This window comes from Triturus cristatus, chromosome 2_1 (genome assembly GCF_964204655.1).
Source record: "Triturus cristatus chromosome 2_1, aTriCri1.1, whole genome shotgun sequence".
In the NCBI taxonomy this organism is placed as follows: Eukaryota; Metazoa; Chordata; class Amphibia; order Caudata; family Salamandridae; genus Triturus; species Triturus cristatus.
Window position 1 is genome coordinate 321,117,732 of NC_140581.1, and position 20,875 is coordinate 321,138,606.

General features: G+C 44.9%; 1 protein-coding gene across 1 annotated transcript in view; it reads left to right on the plus strand.

The window, feature by feature from the left end:
* Positions 1-8,445, plus strand: part of FGF10 (fibroblast growth factor 10) — a 335,947-nt gene extending 327,502 nt beyond the window's left edge. The window contains exon 3 of the mRNA XM_085631220.1: positions 5,911-8,445. Within this exon, the coding sequence (XP_085487346.1) occupies positions 5,911-6,117 (207 nt within the window). The 3' untranslated portion in view covers positions 6,118-8,445. The remainder of the gene's footprint in view (positions 1-5,910) is intronic.
* Positions 8,446-20,875: the final 12,430 nt, after the last annotated feature.

Sequence of the window (20,875 nt, forward strand, 5' to 3'; positions counted from 1 at the left end):
GGGGGGTCCTCAGGCAGTAATTTTAAAAGCACAAAAATGTTCCTTGTAGAATCAGCAGTTTTCCAGCAACAATAAAAGTGTCAAGATTACGTCGGTGATTAATGTACCTGCTGGAGAGAGATGAGAGTTGTGTCAAGTGGCAGCTTTGACTTATCTAATGTAGCACAGAGGGTTAATATGCCTACTGCAAAGAACGTGTACCATGCATTTTGAAAAACATTTTTTATGTGCCTAGGTTAGTGGGTTACTGCTTTAGTCACAGATTCTTTTGTTACTGTGCAGTTCATAAGTGACAACCGTAATCTAGCACAGTGACCTATAAACTGTCATCAAAGAGCTGCTTGCAAGCTGCATGATACAAGTTAGAAACATATGTTTGTTTCAAGTCTTTCATTATCCTAATCCTGCTAAAAAGGTTTATTTGGGTGGAAATACATTTTTATTGTTAAAGTCAATGCTAACCACTGTTATGTTCTGAATCCTGAGTTTGTGCTTCTCCAGACCAAGCACTCTTTAAAAATGCCTACCAGTATGAATAACATGTGAATCCTACACCCTGTAGTCGCATTTGCCTTATGTAACATTTTCTATACACTGATTTACACGTATGAATCATTGTCTCCATGGGGCAGATTTGCAAGAAAATTGACTGTGTGTCGCAAGCCATTTGGCTGCGCCGCACTGAGTCACTTTCGAAGCACAGGGATGCGACATATTTACAACAATATGTTGCATCTCTGTGCTTCCCCCTGTGCTGGCGCACAAACTGCTGCCATACGCCTGCACAGGCACATTTGCACCATGGTGCAAGGATGCCTGTGTCGTGGGGAGATTGTTTATGTGCAGGAAGTAACCCTTCCTGCATGTAAACAATCAGAAATGGTGTTTTTCAACTTCTAAGTGTGCTGCATTAGCACACATAGAACTTGCAAAACGTCATTGTTTTACTGATTGTTTATGTGCAGGAAGGGCACAGGGGAAGGGTCTGCACGGGGGAGGGGCAGGGCAGAGAGCAGCCTGCATGCAGGAGCACAGTGCAGAGAGCATCCTGCAGCAGCAGCAGCACAAGGCACAGATCAGCTTGCAGCAGCACTGGGGCAGGGAGCCGCCTCCTGCATGCAGGGAAGGGGCAGACAGCACGGAGACAGCCCCAGGTGAGTGTCACAGCGGGGCGCACAAGGGCAGAGCCTACAACAGCACTGGGGTAGAGGACTGGGTGCAGCATGCATCTGCACAAGCCCACCCCCAGGTCGGTGCCACAGGGGAGATGAGCCAGATCACAGCACGGCAGAGAGCATCACACAGCAGTAGGGGATATGTGAGAGGGGTAGTAACGCGCTTCAACGCCTCCTCAGGGGTAAGAGCTATATAAATGCAATTACAATGCAGTAGCCATCCGACAGCCTGCATGAGTGGAGGGTAGATATCAGGGTTCAGCAGTTCAAAACAGAACGGGCTGCACAGGGGAGAGGCTGCATGCAACAGCACCGTGCAGACAGCGGGTTTCAACAAAAATACTAAGCAGAGGTGCATCAGTGCTGTGTCAGACAGCAACCTGCTGCAGCCCAGGGGGCAGAGAGAAGCGGGCACTGCAGCAGTACAGTGGCACCCACAGCAGGGCATTAAGAGTGATCTGCGTGAGGAGCTTATCCATTCTGGGACTTGTGGTCCTCATATAATGGGATCCACTCCACAAACTGCAAAAGATATAGAACTACTGGACTTGATGCGCTACTGATGCAAGCAACTGGTGAACTCAAGAATCCTTATGACATGGGTGGAGCATTTCAAGGACAGGGACTTGCAGTAAGAGGCGACGAGCAACCTCCTGTACCAGAGGTGCAGCTCCGAGTGAGTGTCTCAGAACAAGGGCAGATGACACAAGGCGGCAGCACACGAGCAGATAAGGGATTCAGCAGCACAAGTGAAGCCTCGGGTGAGTGTTGGGAGCAGCAGGTGCAGGACAGGTACTACAAGCAGAAGCTTGCAGGATAGCACTCTTGTAGCAGCACAGAGGCAGATAACAGTGTGCTGTAGTAGAAAAGGGCAGAGAGCAGCACACAGGAGCAGCATTGAGCTCAGTGCGTGTGTGGCATGCATCATGTGAGAGAGGTCAAACAGCCAGAGAAGGGCCCACAGGGGTTTAATAGCATTCAGCAGAGATATTGAGACAGAGGGAAGCAACTAGGGTGGCCACATCTCTCCAGCTCATTCAGTCCTGGACTTTTCACATTCAAATCGTTGCTATAATTTGTTTTACATGAATAAGTACAGTGGAACTTGAAGCAATGAAAGACTACAACACCCAGAATGCATTAGGGTTGTCACATTAACGCCTAGGAATGGAGTTAGGGTATGTGATAAACAGGTGGCCCCTGGTACTGGGAGAGCAACATGGGGGGATGAATATCCCGCACAAAGGAAGGCAGAAAGCAGCCTGCAGAGGGAGAGAGTAGAAAGGCAGAGAGCAATCTGTAACAGCAGAGGGAGAGATTCTGAGGCCACATAGTGTAGCCTGCAGCAGAACCTGGGTTAGACAGCAGCCTGCTCCAGGTATCCTGCAGAAACAGGGGCGGCAGTGGTGGAACAAGGCACTTTGGATCACCACAGAGGACAGAGAGCAGTTTATAGAAGCACCAGGGACAGAGGGCAGTTTATAGAAGCACTGGGGACAGAGAGCAGTTAATGGAAGCACCCTGGATAGAGAGCAGTTTGTTGAAGCACTGGGGACAGAGAGCAGTTTATAGAAGCACCGGCGACAGAGAGCACTTTGTAGAACCACTGGTGACAGAGAGCAGTTTATGGAAGCACCAGGGATAGAGAGCAATTTATAGAAGCACCGGGGATAGAGCGCAGTTTGTGGAAGCACCGGGGGCAGAGGGCAGTTTATGGAAGGACCGGGGACAGAGAGCAGTTTATAGAAACACTGGGGACAGACAGCAGTTTATGGCAGCACCGGAGACAGCAGTTTATGGCAGCACCGGGGTCATCAGAGGAGTTTATATAAGCATCGGGGACAGAGGGCAGTTTATGGAAGCTCCGGGGATAGAGAGCAGTTTGTAGAAGCACCGTCCGGGGGCAGAGGGCAGTTTATCGAAGGACCGGGGACAGAGAGCAGTTTATAGAAACACCGCGGACAGAGAGCAGTTTATGGCAGCACCGGAGACAGAGAGCAGTTTACAGAAGCACTGGGGACAACTTGTGCGTGACTTGCACACTCACACATGAAGTTCCTTGTTTGAACAGAGAGGTCATTGGGTTCCTGCCAGTCGCTGATGCAAGAAACACGGCTGTTGGTGCAGCACTCGAACCCTGCTGCAGCTCCACTTCGACGGCTGCCCATGTTCTAAAGAAAACTTACCCTGTGTCCTTGCTGGCACATAGGGTGAAACGCTGAAAAGCAGTCGGAAACATCAGACTGGCACGTCCCCATACCTGCCGTACCTGAATCCACACGCCAGCCAGCACCAGTGCACCACTCCACACACCACGACGAGCGAGGTCCACGAGGCGAGTCCGCGACGCGAGTGAACGACCGTTACCGAACCGGATACGACACTGCAGCGCCGCGCGCCGCAAATGGCCAATCGCTGTGCTGCGCGGTGACCGGCCAATCCTGGCGCTACATGCAGCGCCAGGATTGGCTTGGAGGGCACACTAACTGCTCGCCCTGTCGCCGCCAGCATAAACCTTAACCTGCACCCTCCCCCCCCCCCCCTACTAGCTAATGGGGCCCTGGCTGGCTTTAATGTGCGCATGCTCGGGCAAGTTGCTGCCCGAAGCATACATGCGGGAAGAGGAAGACTCACACAGTGTCATGTGTCAATCACGTCACCAGCCCGGCAGCCCGCCCCCCCGCGCACTCCCGATTCAGTCGGGTGCTGCCCGGCGGCGCCGGATAAATATCGACCGTGCTAAGTAGGTAAATACTGTAAATGTAAAAACATTTATTTTACTTATTTTTCCATACGGCAGTCGCGGGTCTGGGGCTGGTGGGGCTACGCCCCTACGCCCCAATGGACGCACCGCGGCTGGGTATTTGAGTGATGGCCGCAGAGGAGACAGCCTGCTTCGCAAAGTTTTAGGTATCATTTGTTCTGCATGTGCAGTGGCATCTGGGCCCCGAGGTGAGAAGGGCAACTAAACCCAAATTATGACAGTTTTACTGTCCTTCCTTGCTTGCATTAGGGCCTGGTTCACCTTTGCTGTCCCGTGTTGCATTAGGGTCTGGTTCACCTTTGCTTTCCCGTGTTGCATTATGGCCTGGTTCACCTTTGCTGTCCAGTATTGCATTAGGGCCTGGTTCACCTTTGCTGTCCCATGTTGCATTATGGCCTGGTTCACCTTTGCTGTCCCGTGTTGCATTATGGCTTGGTTCACCTTCGCTGCCCCGTGTTGCATTATGGCCTGGTTCACCTTTGCTGTCACATGTTGCATTATGGCCTGGTTCACCTTTGCTGTCCCGTGTTGCATTATGGCTTGGTTCACCTTCGCTGCCCCGTGTTGCATTATGGCCTGGTTCACCTTTGCTGCCCCGTGTTGCATTATGGCCTGGTTCACCTTTGCTGTCCCGTGTTGCATTATGGCCTGGTTCACCTTTGCTGCCCCGTGTTGCATTATGGCCTGGTTCACCTTTGCTGTCCCGTGTTGCATTCGGGCCTGGTTCACCTTTGCTGTCCCGTGTTGCATTATGGCTTGGTTCACCTTTGCTGTCCCGTGTTGCATTAGGGCCTGGTTCACCTTTGCTTTCCCGTGTTGCATTATGGCCTGGTTCACCTTTGCTGTCCCGTGTTGCATTAGGGCTTGGTTTACCTTTGCTGTCCCTTGTTGCATGATGGCCTGGTTCACCTTTGCTGTCCCGTGTTGCATTATGGCTTGGTTCACCTTTGCTGCCCCGTGTTGCATTATGGCCTGGTTCACCTTTGCTGTCCCGTGTTGCATTATGGCTTGGTTCACCTTTGCTGTCCCGTGTTGCATTATGGCCTGGTTCACCTTTGCTGTCCCGTGTTGCATTCGGGCCTGGTTCACTTTTGCTGCCCCGTGTTGCATTATGGCCTGGTTCACCTTTGCTGTCCCGTGTTGCATTATGGCTTGGTTCACCTTTGCTGTCCCGTGTTGCATTATGGCCTGGCTCACCTTTGCTGCCCCGTGTTGCATTATGGCCTGGTTCACCTTTGCTGTCCCGTGTTGCATTCTGGTCTTGTTCACCTTTGCTGTCCCGTGTTGCATTATGGCTTGGTTCACCTTTGCTGTCCCCTGTTGCATTAGGGCCTGGTTCACCTTTGCTGCCCCTTGTTGCATGATGGCCTGGTTCACCTTTGCTGTCCCGTGTTGCATTATGCTTGGTTCACCTTTGCTGTCCCCTGTTGCATTAGGGCCTGGTTCACCTTTGCTGCCCCGTGTTGATTTAGGCCATGAAAAAATGTTCAGAGGGAGGGAAAGGACACACCTTGCTTGGGCCTCAGAGAGAAGGAAGAGAGGGGAATGCAGTAAGGGGATTTTGTTTTTAACTTCAGAATAGATTCCCCTGAAATAACCTCCTATGCTGAGATCTGCCACTCCTGGCGATAGGCTTGATTTCAAAATATCATGGGGCTCAGAGCAAAACCATTTTAAAACCTCTGTTCTATTGCATTGGTTCCAGGAACAGAACAATGAGTTCACACTCTTGACAAAATACAGTTTTGTTTACTGGAGCTCTCCTCATACACTGAAATGCACATTTACACTTCAGTAATTTGAAAGATATGAAAGATAGGGATGTAACCCTACTGTCGCAGCTGTCCCTTACCTTATGAATCGACGCCATGATAGTTTCTGTTTGCAATGGTTGGATTACCTGCGTGTTTCTAAATTGTGGTTTGCGTGCAGATGGCATATTTACTCGATGTATATATTTTTTTTCCTCAGAGAGAATTTACCACAGACTGTGAGCTGAAGGAACGGATGGAGGAAAACAAATACAACACATACGCCTCCTACAAATGGAGGCACAAGCAAAGGCAAATGTTTGTAGCCTTAAATGGGAAGGGAAAACCCAAGCGAGGACAGAAAACAAAACGGAAAAACACCTCCGCTCATTTTCTTCCGATGCAGATCGACAGACGTTTATACTAGATGAAGGAACTGTGTGTGGGGCCGCAGGGGAACTGCAGGGTCTTTTGCCAAGAGAAGCTGTTGATCTGCTCCCGGAGCCGCCATACAGTGAACTGCAAAGGAACAGTGCATACAACTGACTGACTGTCTGTTTGAACTCACGGTCGGCACAGGAGCAAATCTGACTTCGCTCTGTGTCCTCCAATAATGCAGACCGGGGGTGCGGCGACTGAGATGGAAGGTGTTCGCAACGTGAACGACTATTATTTTTGTATCCTGTGCAGGAATGTAGGGGGCGCGAGAGACAAACTTCAGAAGAATCTTTGGGGAAGTTATTTATGGAATACTAACTCATATCAAAGCCCTCAACTGCTCTTTCAGGCCCCAGTGATCCAGGGAACAGACAGACACGCAAGCATGTACTGGAAGCGCTTGGATCGTGTGGCGCAATAAGGGAGTTTCTGGCATGGCATTGTGGGAGAATGGATGGGATTATGCAACATAAACACATTTAAAGCTGTTCTAACAAAACAAATTGTATGGTATGCCTGTGTATTCTCTTTTCGTGCCTTTCTTTTTTAAATTATTTATTTAATAGGATGTTAAATATCTTTCTTCTTGTTTTAAGCTGTGCCTTCGCTGCCTATATTTCATGTTCCTAGCCCTCTGAATATCAATTAGACATTTTATTACCAGCTGCATAAATTGTTTGGAATACAACTTCTAAAATTAGCTCCTTATCTTGAAATGCGAAACTAACAGAGTGAATGGTGTAGTAACATGCTCTATGCAAACTCAGACAGTTTGCCTCGTCTGTTGTTCTTCCATGTTGGTTTACACTTGTGCAAAGCAAGCAGGGCAGCGTGTCCATGGTGACAATTGCACGCGACAAGGCCCTAATAGAAGCTGCCGGAGGGTTACGCTTTATCATCGCAACACCGGTTTCGACTTCCCCAAGAGAGACACTGTAGGAACCTAGATGTGATTGTTCGTCTTGGTATGGTATTATGAAATAGAAAATATTCATTCATATATTTATATAATGTGCATGTCTTCATTGAGAATATATCAGCCTGTATATCCTCGGTTATTTTCCAGTGTGACACATGCAATCTTAAAGCTCCTCCTTTTTTAAGGGATAGGCTAAAATAATCTTGTCTGATGCAACTTATAGGTCTATCATGTAAGATTTTGACTCTTCATCAAATGGTGGACATGTAGGTGATGTCAAGCCACGTGTTCAGAGAGTACCAAAGCAGTGTAATGGCCTTAATTGTAATGGTGGAGAATGCATTCTGTTATTTCCACAATAAGTTATGTGGCTTGACCAAAGATGTATAAATACTATATTACATGGCTATACCAAAGACATTCATTCTGTCTGTTCCATCATCAAAAGGGTCTATCATTACTCCTATGGTGAAAGATATTGTGATATCCTGTGCTTTCTTTCACGCCATGTGAGCCAGCATTCAGTACGTTCATTGACATATGTCAGGGGTTTAGCTATTATTAATGCAGCAGCCTCAGTGGTACCAGAGCAATTGGGGTGATGGGCCCATTGCACAACAATAAAGCCTGTATCTTACTATTCAACTCGAAGAGCAGAGGCAGCATTTTCTCCACTTTAAGGCCCATGGCACACTTCTTGCTATTCCACTGACATATTTATTGCTACATACACATAGGGAAGGAACGGAAAGCCATTCAAATACTCCTATTTTGTTAGCTACATGATCAAAAGTTACCTTCTACTTTAAACAAAAAGTATCAACTACCAAAACATGGTGCAGTATTACTAAGAAATACATACACCTTGCAAAGTATGTGTTATGCTGAATGTTTAAAGACCTTGTAATAAATTGTACTTTATTTTTTTAACCCTTTCAGAGGCTCGGCCTACCTGTACTTTACATTGTTTTGTTAGAGCAGATAATCAGAAACAGCTATTACGTCGAACACTTCTACCACAACCTTCAAATTATAGTCCGCTGAAAAACACACATTCCTTCTTTGCAGTGTTTTAACAAGAAAAAAAATAGTGTAATAATATGTTGGTTCTAAATACTTTCACTGATAACTGAGATTATATTGATGCTGCAGTTTTATCTTCATGATATTGCCTGTTATAAGAAAAGAATAAAAGTATTTTTATTTTTATTGTTTGGAAACTGTATTTTGGTACAAAGAAGAGAGACTTACTAATGTGTTGTTTTACAAAAAAATGTAACTTCTAAAATGCTGGTGTTTTGTGGTCTTATAAGTTATTTGAGTCAAATGCTTTGCCGGCACTTCCAATGTTAATCTGTTATTTAAATATTAGCTGTATAAAATAAGCTTTCCCAAAAAGTATAACATGGTCAGATTGTTTCTTTTGTGTTCTCAAATAAAGTTGACTGTTAAAAAAAAGAAAGCTAGACCAGAGAATCTGGTTTGCAGCCAATTTACATTTTGTATTAGGCTGCCTTGTATACAGTTATAAAAAGGAAAAAATAATTTCTGTTCTTGAATATTGAATATGGCTATAACAAAAACATTTTACACATATCCGTTTAAAACATCCTAATATATTGTACCTCTTCTAGACACAAATTGAAGACTGAAAAACGTAGCCGGGACCACCCACAATAAAAATAACTCTGTTTAGTTACTCTGTTCCAGTAAAGAAGGGCCACTCTCATCTATGGTACAAATTAGATTCTCATTGCGCATAATCCCTTTGGCAATGTAAATGACTACATATAAACAGTCCTAATTAAAGTATTGCAAACATTAAAGCAGGTTGGAGTGCAGCATGTTGATTCGATCAAAACAAAAGGCCCAAACAGTTCGAATGTTTGAATTTTTGCAATGATGAAACTGGGGCTGTTTCTGTCATTTCGAATTATGTTTGAGGTGAAATCAACATGGTGAAAAGTGTGTAAGCAGGTGCCGCTTGTGTCAGAACATAATTATATAAATGTTAAATGAAACATCCTGAGACTCCTGTACATCACCATTGTTCTAAATTAGTTTATAAGTAACGCAAATATACTCGTGTTGGAAGATGTAGGTAACGTACCTGTTATTTGCTTAAAGCCGCCCGTGTGTTGACTCTGTGTTGTTTTATTTTTTTTTTTTTAAAAAAAAACATAAATCACTGTTTAGCCTCTGTAATTATTTGTGCTCTCGGAATAATCTTCTCAACCTTTTAAACTTTTTAAACCATTCTGCTTACTTGCACATTAAAACGGAAATACATCGGAACGCTTTGTTCCTGACTTTGGCTGCTATCTTCTAATTATTGCTATTTGCACATCACCTCTTCATTATGGCGCTCCCATAACTTCACTTTACTCCTCCAGAGCCACGTGCTCCGCCCTCTTGCACCTCCCAGCCTTCCCCGGCCTCTATTTTAACAGCCGGAGGCAAGCGCGCAGCATGCGCGCGCAGCGGGCGCACCAGAGGCAAGCCCGTCCGCGCCCAGCACCCAGCAGGGTCTGCTCATTAGCTGCTCCTACTCCCAATTTCTTAAAATATTCAGCTGACGATCTGTGGTCCCTGCGAGGCTTGATCTCGCCTCTCTGTGTTGTAGCCAAATTTCAATCAGGTAGGTTTGTTTGCCCTAATTGTCATCTTGCTTGGGGTCGGGGCTCTAGAGCACATTGAAAGCCCTTTGACCTCCCCTGCCCAAAGGAGAAGTCACTACCAGGAGCAGGCAATTCCCTCAATTTCTGGAGCCTTAATTGTCGTTCGCTCCCGAAAAATAGGGCTCACATTCATGACTTTTTACAGTCAAAAAAACCCGATGCCTTATTTATTACTGAAACTTGGCTTCATGCCAGCTCTGGTCCAGATATTGCTTGCGCTCTTCCCCCCGGTTATGTCATTGTTAGGCATGACAGAAGCACGGAAAGGGGCGGCGGGATAGGTATCATTTTTAAATCAAAGTATTCCTGTAAGTTTGAACCCCAATCCCTCTTAGGCTGTGAGTCCGCCTTGTTCAAACTCACCATTTCATCCGAAATGACTATATCTGGAATGCTCATTTATCGCCCCCCTGGCTACGCGAAACATTGGTCCTCCTCTTTACCAGATCTAATCGCTCCTTTTATTCTACAAGCAGCTAATTTTATGATTCTGGGCGATCTAAACCTTCATCTGGAGGACCCTGTGAGCTTGGATAGCTCTATCTTTTTAGCTGACTTAGAAGCCATGGGCTTGACTCTTCATAACAAGGGATAAACACATCTGGCAGGGCATCTACTGAACCCTATCTTTTCGAACCTCTCTTTAACCTGCAATCAGCCTGCTCTTCCCTTAGTTTGGTCAGATCATTTTGCGGTCCACTTCCAACTCACTGTTCCCAGTTTCCCTTTATCTCTGCCCACTTATAGCACTGGCACTAAGAGACCTTGGCACAAGTTAAATTTAAATCAATTAAATAGCCTTCTTGAAGTAAACCCTCCGAATCTGGAACTCTCACTTAATTCTCTAAATTCAGCTGTGTTTGAGTGGTTGTTTTCATCAATCAATCTTTGCTTGCCTTTTACACCGAAAACCTCCTCCTCCCACCGCATTCCAGTTCTGTGGTTTAACGACGATTTAAAGAGTCTGAAAACTAAATGTAAATCCTTGGAAAGAAAATGGCGCAAATCTTACGCTTACAGGTGCAAAATTGACTATAAGGCAGCTCTTCACATTTATCACTCTGCTTGTAAAGCAGCAAGGGTGACATACGTCTCTACTATTATTAATAACTCATTGAATCATTCTCAAGTTCTGTTTTCAATGGTGAAAAGATTGGCTGGTGCTAATACTCTTCCCTTACCTCCTGCTCTTGATTCCACCAAATGTAACAACGTGGCCAATTTCTTCATCAATAAGGTGAAGACGATCCACAATAACCTAACTTCCACTGCCCCCAATGTTTCAAATAAGTCCTGCTCAGATACTATATCTGTGGATCCTCTCCCTGATGTAGAAAACATTTCACAATGGCCCCTCCTCGGTGAGATATCTTTTGAGAACTGCTTAACTAGGGTAAAATCAGGTTCCCCTTCGGATCCCCTACATCTAACATTCTACAACAACTCTCCCCCATTGCGCTAGAAACTTGTAGAGGGCTCCTGAATTCTTCTCTACGTGAGTCCTCCGTTCCATCCAACTGGAAACATGCGATGGTGGTTCCTTTGTTGAAAAAGCCCCAGGCCGACCCTTCAATCTTAGCTAACCACCGCCAAATTTCGCTTCTGCCAGTGTTTTCCAAAATTTTGGAAAAACACGTTAATTTCCATCTAACCACTCACATTGAAAATTCTGGATTTTTACACCCTTCTCAGTCAGGTTTCTGAACATATTTTTCAACTGAAACTACACTTTTAGGAGTTACTGAACCACTACGCTCTCGCCTTGATCAAGGTGAGACTATGGCACTCATCTTATTGGATTTGAGTGCAGCATTTGACACTGTGTCTCACCCTATCTTGTTGAAATCTCTTCAATTAGCAGGTGTAGAAGGTCCAGCCTTGCTGTGGCTGTCCTCTTTCCTTAGTGATCGTACATTTCAGGTTTTTTCCTCTGGCTCTTCATCCACTTCCCGTTCATCGACATTTGGAGTCCCCCAGGGCTCTATCTTGAGCCCTATGCTTTTTAACATCTACGTTCGACCCCTTGCTACCATCGTTGAGGACGCTGGCCTTACGTTATACTCCTATGCCGATGATACCCAAATCATCTTCTCTCTATCTTCTTCCAAAGACACTCCTGTATCCTCTTTACAGAGCGGCCTACGCCGAGTCTCGGAATGGGTGAATGCCAACTGCCTGAAATTAAATGGGGATAAAACAGAGGTCATTATCTTGGGCAAAGATAAACATCTCTGGAATCCCTCGCACTGGCCTCTAGAAATGGGTCCGTTCCCTCAGCCAGTTGCTCAAGCTCGAAATTTGGGGTTCATCATTGACAACCAACTCTCCATGCGGCAACAAGCAGTTAATACCGCTGGTTCCTGTTTTTCCATACTGAGATGGCTGCGGAAGATACTTTGGATGCTCCCTCTTTCTACACAGAGAACCGTAGTCCAGTCCCTCATCATCTCTCGTCTGGACTACGGGAATGTACTTTACTTGGGAAGCAACAAGGAACTTCTGAACAAGCTCCAGGTTGTACAAAATTCTGCGGCGCGCCTTCTTTGTCATGTTCCTAGAAGAACTTCCATCACTCCTTTTCTCTACAACCTCCATTGGCTCCGTATTGGCAATCGAATTAAATTTAAGACCCTCTGCTTCATTTTTAAAATAAAGCAAAGTGAAGCACCAACGTATTTACAGAAACGTATTTGTCCCTACACGCCGTTTCGCGCCTTACGTTCTGCCACACTAGGAAATATGGCACTTCCTAGATTTGAACTGACCAGAATGGGTGGACGCACCTTCTCATTCCTTGGACCCAGACTCTGGAATTCACTTCCTAATTGCTTGAAACAGGAATCCTACTACCTTAAATTTCGACGTGACCTCAAGACCTGGCTCTTTACTCAGTAATAGGCTCAGTTACCTAGTCTAGTTTTGTCTTTTAGACTCATTGCGCCGGGAAACCCTGAATAGGGTAGCTGTGCGTCCAATAAATTTAATAATAATAATAATAATAATAATGTACTAGAATTAGTGATGCACTTGACAGCAGTGTTTAATGCAATATATTGCTGTCTTTTTAAAGCAGGTTTTGTATATTCTTTAGTTTTGAGTTTATCAAGCTGGATGTGCATGTTTATTCAAGTATTTATTGAATAGTTTTGTTTTACAGCATAAACACCTTGAGCAGTTTCCACATGGGGATACCACTATAACCGTTTTTGAGTTGCCTAGTATTCTCGCAGCCATTCACACATGTAATTTCTATATGAACACTGGTAAGTTGAGAAGTCAATTGAACACAATAGAGTGGCAGAGGGCTAATAATGACTGGTATAACACTTTTGTTCCAATATTCCAATGCTTGTCTTTCTGATTCTCCCTGTTCAATTTAGAATGGTGGCAGAATGATCTAATAGCATTATGACCCTTCTGCCTTGGGCTGTGCGAGTTATTAAAGGCCATCTTAATCTTCATGGCATACGTATTACAGTGCTGCTGTCAAGTATTATTTGGCAATTGCTTGATTGAAAGCCTTCGAGGATCTCAAGACTAGCATCATGTGCTTGGAAATTATTTTTGCAAACAAGACACAGGTTTTTCAGAATTAGATCTAACATCATTCACACAGAGCTTAAAAGTTGAAAGTTATATGCATGGAGCCACAATCACATCATACCTTATGAACAATCACTTTTTGCACTTGCTGCTAGCTTAAAGTTACCAAATTAGCACTGGTAGAGTACATTCCAGTGTTCCAAATGTATAGCAAAAAGCCATTGGCCATTGACCACAGCTGCAGAGTAAACACAATTGGACACAAACTTGAGAACATTTGATAAACTAAATGCATCTTGATCAGATAGCAACATGCTAGATGATAATGGGATGCCCTTCACACCCTGTGCTTAAGTTGTAAAAAAATAAGTGCCAGGGCTCTCGTCAGAAGACCACTGCAGCTTGCACCACAGATTGCCCCTCCCATGCTACCAACGATAGTAACAACACAACTACTAACCATCACATTCCTACAAGTGTTACAATTCAGACGATTTCAAGCCCCCAAAGGAGCTACAATAATGGCTTGGGCGGCAGATCATTGCAATTTGTATGTATAGTGAATTAATAATTAACTGTTGTTGTGGTCACTTTTGAATTAGCCAGATAGCACCACCTTGTGGCAGACTGTCAAAAGCGAGGTGTACACAATTAAGCGCCGGTGCCGAGCACCTGAAACCAGTGGCTCAATTAAAGTGCTGTTCACACTTCAAATCTCTATCTTTAAGTGCTTCCCCTAACAAAGAGGATATTTAAAAGTACCAAAAATATACTCATTTACAGTTGCATGAAACAAACAACAAAATACTATAAATTGCTGCATTTATAGTGGGCCAGCAACAGAGAATATGATCAGTCTCTATTCTGTCATTTACCCTGGAGTTGAGCCCTAGATCAGCCTCTGCACCCAAATCCAACTTGCCATAATTCACTGTCAGCACTCCAAGCCTCTGTAGAATGCTGTCCTTTGTACTAACTCTGATATTCTTATATCACTACTGTGTTACTCCAGTAGCTCTTGTGGATCTTCTACTTAGTAGCCCATTTATCTTCCAGAGGATACTCATCAATAGTCATAAGCACTGAATTATCTCCGCCCATGTGCGAGAACCCGGAGCATATACAAAAAAATACATATATATGTGTATGTTTTAGAAAAGAAGTACATAGTACTAAATAAACACACACATATACATTTATAACATAAAATATATGCAGCCCCATACATATCCAATAGGCTAAGAAGCCAAAGTTACATGTATTTCTCTAGTATGAAAATAATACATATAATGTAAGAGAAGGACATGCACAATGATAGTATTCCGCAGTAACCTTTTATTTTCATAAAAGAAAACAGGTAATAGCAGGCAATTACCCGAAAAAAGGCTGCATAGATAAATAACATCCTTGTACAGAAAAGAAAACTGGCACCTCGCCTTTAAGGCCTCAGAGACCCTGAGCACCTTGCCTTTAGGGCCCCCAGAAGCCCTCTGCTCCCATCATGCACCACAGGTGACAGTTAGGTCAGTTCTTTTTTCCGGCTCCTTCTGTGAGGAGCCTGGAGCTTGAGCTTAACTGATTTTGATCTTTGTCAGTCAGAATTGATATTCATACTTCTTTATTCGATATTTCTTGCTACTGGTGGTATTTACTAGTCTTTTTCTGACAAATTGGTCATTCTTTTTAGTCAGAAATGCCACCTTTATTTTATAAATGTCCCTCCTGTGGGAAGAAGATGGCCAAATCTGATCCTCATTCGGTCTGCGTCGTGTGCCTACCTTCTTCTCACGACACAGAGACCTGCTACCATTGTCTTCAACTTTCAAGAAGAACATTGAAAGATAGAGAGAAGATCAGACTTCTAGGCTTGATGGAGAGAGGTAAACATCATAAAAGCGTCCCAGAGAGTCAGCATACTTCTAGAGGGCCCTCCTCTCCGAGAAAACGGCGAAGATCTACATCACCAGAATATAGAAGTAAGAAAAAACATCACAGCGCGTCGTCGAGACCAACTGCACAAGTGAAATCGACGTCAATGACAAGATCGCCGTCGAGAAGTAAGTCGACGTCTAGACCAACAACGCAAATAAAAGATCGATGACGAAGACACGATCTCCGTCAAGAAGCAAGTCGACGTCCAGACCAATGACGCAAGTGAGATCGACGTCGAAGACAAGATTACCGTCGACGTCGAGACATGCTTCGGACTCGAAGCATGATAGACCTCAGTCGACGCCGAAGCATCCGTCAACATCAATTCAGAGGTCAACGTCGAGATCTCCGCCTCCTTCTCTAAGATCGATGTCGAGACACTCCAGATCACCCTCATGGACCCATCAGCGGTCTACGTCGAGGGCACGGTCGACGTCGAAGAAGCCGCATGAACACCAGCTGTCAACGCCGAAGAGAACGACATCGAGGGCTTCGTCTCATAGATCTCCACCGCCAAGAGTGTCACTGCCACGGTCGTCGTCGATGGTGGCTCACTCCGGTTCGACGTTGAGGCGATCGACGTCGAGAGACAGGCTAGGTATTCCTGCTGAAGACGTAGAAAGACCGGCGTCGAGATCACGGCGCTCGACGTTGAGGGAATCTTCTTCCTCGTCTGGTATAACTATTATACAGGTTACACCGGAGGACTCTCCGATTAGTGGGAACAAGTCTCCTCCTATAAACATGTCACCAAGATGGTTGTAGGACATCAGGCACTGGAAGATCCAACCCAGACCTTCTAAGAGACCTCCTACCATGGAATGCCTACGGCCTCCCGCTGGTAGGTCTCCGAGGCGATCCAGATCTCCCTTAAGACGGCGCTTGCGCTCAACAGAGCGTGCAAGGTCCCGCAGATCGCATACACCGAGGAGAAGACGGAGGTCTCCTACAACGACCCTATCAACAAGGTCTTCGCCTATCTCGTCAACGCCACCATCCAGGGTTTCCCCAGTTGATGATCTTGGGACATTCAACGAGGTGCTCTGTAGAGGTGCCAGCAAGTTGAATATAACCATGGCGGTTCCTCAGGTGACTACTTCCATCATATTTGAAACTCTGCACCATCATGCTTCGGCGAAGCCCCTTCTTCCTTTGGTGCCAGGATTGTTGGAGCCTGCAATGACGTTTTTGACACCTGCCACAGTGGGCTCTGGTCCCGCACGAATTAAAAAAAAGTACAAGGCCCCACACCAATATCCTTTGTTTCTGCGGTCTGATCCGCCACCGGATTCCCTTATAGTTGCCGCTGCCAGAAAAGCTAATTTCAATACTTCTATGTCGTCTGCTTCTCCAGAGAAGGACAATAAAAACATGGATTCTTTGGGACGGAGAATGTGCAGTACTTCAGGACCTGTCATGACTGAAGTATGAGAATGAGTCTGTATGCCTGTTCTGTCTGAGTGTGAGCCATGATTGAGTGAGCTTGGGGGTTGTTGGTATTCGGAGTGCTTAGAGATTTCACCACATATTAATGTATACATTATTGAGTCCTCTCTTCTTTCTACATTGTATTAAAATGGATACATCTGTTTATGTGTTTAAAAAAATGAATAAATACGAAATATTGAATTTTATGAGAACAATTGAGAAATGAGATTTGTTGGGGATATTTATCCTGTGGGTCGAACTGCGACTCTTTGCGTTTTCGGATTGTTCTATTTTACACCCTCTTCATCATCTAGTTACCATGCAGATTTTGTTTTGTGAGTATACAGATTTCACAATAAGCCTTAAATGTTGTTACCATACTCTGACAACTTTGGAAATGCATTAATTATTTCACTCTCTGCATGACATATTTACATACATTCCTTAAACGTCTGCACATGTAACAATATAGGAATAGTCTCACACACACTCACACATTTATTTTCCCATTTTATTTACACTGCTAGTTTATTTTAATTTATTAGATAGGGGCTGCATCATTTATAACACTGTACAAACTAAAATAAAAGGAAATGATACAGGTTAAGCACTTGGAGCTAACAGCTCTTATGAAAATGCATACCTCTTAGGAGAATGAGGGAGGTAAACAGCTGTGCTCTCCTTCACTAAAATAACTAAAGTATGAGATTTTGGGAAACATACAAAAACTCAGGATCACCAGTTCAGTGAGGCCCTTTGGCCAGCTATTTGGGAAAGGCAGAGAACTGTTTCCTAGGGTGTGTGATTAGTCACAAAATAGCTGTGCTATGTTTGGATGTATTTCCATCTACCACAACATAAGATACGCCCCACACCAGTGGCAGTTCTTTATAAAATCATTCACTTGTTCTCTATTAACAAGTCTTGTGATATCCATTTTATCAAAACTTACCTGTCTGGTACACCTACACCATGAAGACAGAGTTAAATGCATATTTTTGTCCAAAACCCCAATGTTCAGGACTGAATAAAGTAAACTTTAAACCTAGCACATGCAATGTGAAATGAAAAAAAAACATCTTCAGGTTAATCTTCCTAAGGACGTGTTGGTTTATGAAAAGGTGCTGTCTAAAATTCACATTTTAAGAAGTTTCATGCAAAAACAAAATAACAAAAAGAGTTTTTGATGATTCTCTAAAAGACTTTTAGCAAGTTAAGATGGTTTTCCAAAACCCGAGACTGGATTGTGCAATAATACATAGGGTGTGAATTTAGAATAGCTTCAAGCCTCAAAAATAGTGTTACAGGTAAGTAGACTTAAAAGAAAAAGTTTTATGCAGAAAAAGAAAAACATCCTGGCAGCCTTCTGTCCTACATTTCAGGAGAAGTAAGGTCTGTGATCCACCACTGAATTATATAGAACAGGAACAAAAAGTCTTGAGATTGTTATTGTTCATAATGTTCACCCATCGCCAAAAATTAATCTGTGATAGGCCCAGGAAAACGCTTTCATGGCAATCCATTTTTCGAGATGTTCGTGTTCTGTAGACTTATTTCTCTTTAACCTATGTTAATTAAAAATATATTGAAAACAGCACCAGACACAATCTGCGACGACTGTATGGTGTACTGTACATGACTGAGGACGTCGGTGATGGCCAGACGGCATTGATGGTGACAGCATCGAGTTGCCCTACCTGTTTATGGTGCTCCGGAGGCTGGGCTTTGGACCTGGCTTCTGTAGCTGGGTGCGCCTCCTAAACGAACAACCAACAGCCCGAGTGCGGGTTAATGGGGCAGTGTCGAGGGCCTTCTCACTGCGGAGGGGTACCAGGCAGAGTTGCCCCCTGTCTCCCCACCTCTTTGATCTCGCGCTTGAGCCGCTGGCTCATTGGATCAGGAGAGACCCCACGATGTGGGGACTAGCGGCAGTAGAAGGGTGGGGAGACCGTATCTCCCTTTACTCCGATGATATCGTCCTGTACATGGCACGACCCTATCATTCGATAGCCCAAGTACTGCACATTTTTGAGCTGTTTGGCAGCTATTCGGGATATACCATATGTTGGACGAAGTCCGTGATTTTTCCACTGTCGTGGCCCCCCCCCACGGGTCCTGTCGTGGTCACCGAGGGGTTTAAATACTTAGGCGTATATGTCACGCATGACAAGAAAGAGTTCTTCGTTCGGAATCTTGAACCCCAACTGAACCGTCTGAGCGCCGATGTGAGCCACTGGCGCACCCTCCACTCTCTCTCATGGGTAGGGCGGCGCTGTTCAAAATGCTTACGTTGCCAAGACTCCTATATATCCTGCAGAACACAACCAACCCGGTTCCCCCAAGTGTTTTTAAATGTATATCGCAGTCGGTGCGGACCTTGCTGTGGGATGGGGGGTCTCCTAGGATTGCAATGCATAAGCTACATCGGGGAGTGTACGATGGTGGACTGGCGCTCCCGGATGTCACACTCTATTACTGGGCCTCGCAGCTCCAGGTAATCAACTATTGGGTGTACACCGATGGCAGCGAGCCTGCATACAGGGTTGATAGGATGGTCATGCCTGAGGGCAACTGTGAATCTCTTTTATATGCCCGGAAGCGTCAGGCAATGTGGCCTGAGCACACTAGGGTGGTCCTGTAGTGCTGGAGAGAGGCCAACAAACTCTTGGGCTGGGGGTGATAACAGGGAGATCGCCATTGTGGCTAGGTGAGCACCTGTGAGAGGTAACCACTTTGGCGGGCTTTAAAGGGTGGAGGCTGATCGGTATCGAGTACTTAAGAGATGTATGGAAAGGGGATTCCCCCCGCTCCTTCGAATATCTCCAAAAGGAATATGATTTACACCACTCACAAAGATACCAATACCTGCGACTTGTACATGCCTTACGATCCCACATGCAAAATGGCACCACTGTTCAGGAATACTCCCCACTGGAAGATAGGCTGCTGCTCGATCCTATAGCGGAAAAGCCCACGTCAACAATTTACCGCAAACTAATAAACAACATGCCTGACCCCCTGATCACTCTTAGGGCGACTTGGTCCAGGGATTTGTGAAGCCTCGACGACGAAGATTGGCAGGATGCACTGCAGAGTCCTAGAGAGATTGCCATCCGCTCTCGGTTCAGACTGGTGCAGTTAAAAATGCTCCATCGCACCTACTACCCCCGCACACATCTTTATGCATGGGTTAGGAGTCCTTTGGCGCTCTGCATCAGGGGTTGTGGGCAAGAGGGCAGCTTCAGTCATATCCTATGGGAGTGCCCGAAGATCACCACATATTGGTCGCGAGTCACTGACATTATGTCTAGGGTGGTCGGGGAGATGGTTCCAATGGAGCCAAAGTGGCTATTGTTGATGATCAAAGGGGACAATGACTGGTCCAGATACGTTGAGCTCTGGTTGGCCCTCACAGCGGGGGGGCGAAACGGAATATTGCTAGGGGGTGGGGGGGCGCAGGCACCCCCGAGATGGAAGGATTGGCAGCGCGAACTTGATTGGTGCCAAAGGGCCGAGGAAACACTATACAGAAGTAGGGAGTGCACGAAAAAGTGGAAGAAAGTATGGGCACCCTAGCGCAAGTACAGAGAGACTGGAGTATTCATGGAGGGGTAGGGAAATGATGTCATTGTTGTTCCCTATTGAAGATCACGATGTAAATTGTTTGCAAATGTGCCCCGATGTACGATACTGTAACTGTGTGATGGTGTATGGTCTCATGAGCATTGTTAATAAACAGAATTAAAAAAAAAAATATATATATTGAAAACAACAACTCTTTATATTGATAAGTGATTTGTATTTTTACACAATATTAAGTACAGAATACAACATATATTCTCTTATAAGTAACACAATAACTCCACATTTCAAAAAGCTAAAAATGTTGAAAGCATGAATTACAGTTTTGCAGCATAAATCCTTTTTTTGATTAATATGCTGTTTACTATTACACCAGCTAGTTGTTTGGTCTGGGATACTGTCTTCTTACCGTACCTTTCCTTTCTATTTTCCTTTTCTTTTTTGGGTGTCTTCGACTACCATTTGGTAAAAGGCCCATTCTCTATGACATCAGCCTCACTCACCACATTAGAACCCTGCCTTCAAATTATAAGGCAGTGTTGAAAACAAATCTAACATTTCTATCCATGGTAGTGTCACAGTTTCACATCACCAAAGCATCCATCTACCAGCCTACTTTCAAGAGTCAAAAATACAGGTTGAGAGGGCCCTATGCATTTCGGGTG